The following is an 830-nucleotide window of genomic DNA, read 5'->3' as shown; positions in this document are numbered from 1 at the left end:
CGCCTCCGAGTTCTGCGTGGTGACGACGGCGGTGGCGGTGGTCCCGGCGCCGGCAGAGGTGCTGGTATCGGCCACGGCCGCGGTGGGGAAATAGGTGTAGTGGGTCTCGGTGGCCGTCGCCTCCGTCTCCACCGCATCGTCGCTGGTGAAGGCGCCTTGGATGACGGCCTGGGGGGACAGGGGGGGCACGTTGAGATGGGACCCCCGGCATCACCCCGGTGCCACCCCCCCGGCACCCACCTGTGTCATGGACTGCGTGGCGGGGTACCCGCTGATGGCGCTGGTGCCTTCCGTCTGTCCGTCCAGCTGTCCGTCCGCCACTTGGATCACCCTGTACATCACCTGCAGGCCGGGATCCCTGTCACCCGCCGAGTCCCAGCCCCGTTCCCGGTGGCTCCCCAGGGCTGGGTCCCCAACGTGCCCCACAACCCCGTACCTGCGTGCCACCATGCTCTGTGCTGAAGACATGCTTGTCCCTATGTCCCATGTCCCCTGACCCCCATATCCCACATCCCCTTGTCCCCTATATGCCATCTCTCTGTGTTTTCATGCCCCCCTGGCCCCCATATCCCATGTCCCCTTGTCCCTTATATCCCATATCTCTGTGTTTTCATGTCCCCCTGACCCCCATATCCCATATCCCCTTGTCACCTATATCCCATGTCCCCCGACCCTCCTATCCCCATATCCCACATCTCTATGTCCTCATGTCCCCGTCCCTTGCCCCTATATCCCATGTCCCCTGACCCCACATTCTCCAGACCCCCATATCCCACATCCCCATATCCCATGTCCCCTGCCCCCATATCCCATGTCCCCTGCCCCCCATA

General features: G+C 63.6%; 1 protein-coding gene across 1 annotated transcript; it reads right to left on the bottom strand.

Moving 5' to 3' along the window:
- Positions 1 to 3: 3 nt before the first annotated feature.
- LOC110391789 (upstream stimulatory factor 1-like) lies at positions 4 to 572 on the bottom strand (the record flags this gene model as incomplete). The annotated part of the gene is made up of 3 exons (XM_021383733.1): positions 437 to 572; positions 241 to 342; positions 4 to 168 (listed from the first exon to the last, which is right to left on the bottom strand). Coding segments are annotated over exons 1-3 (318 nt in total), but the record flags the coding sequence as incomplete, so codon positions are not given.
- Between the last annotated feature and the right edge of the window lie 258 nt (positions 573 to 830).

This window comes from Numida meleagris, unplaced genomic scaffold (genome assembly GCF_002078875.1).
Source record: "Numida meleagris isolate 19003 breed g44 Domestic line unplaced genomic scaffold, NumMel1.0 unplaced_Scaffold508, whole genome shotgun sequence".
Lineage (NCBI taxonomy): Eukaryota > Metazoa > Chordata > Aves > Galliformes > Numididae > Numida > Numida meleagris.
The sequence above is the reverse complement of the archived record's forward strand: the minus strand, read 5'-3'. Positions and strand labels throughout refer to the sequence as shown.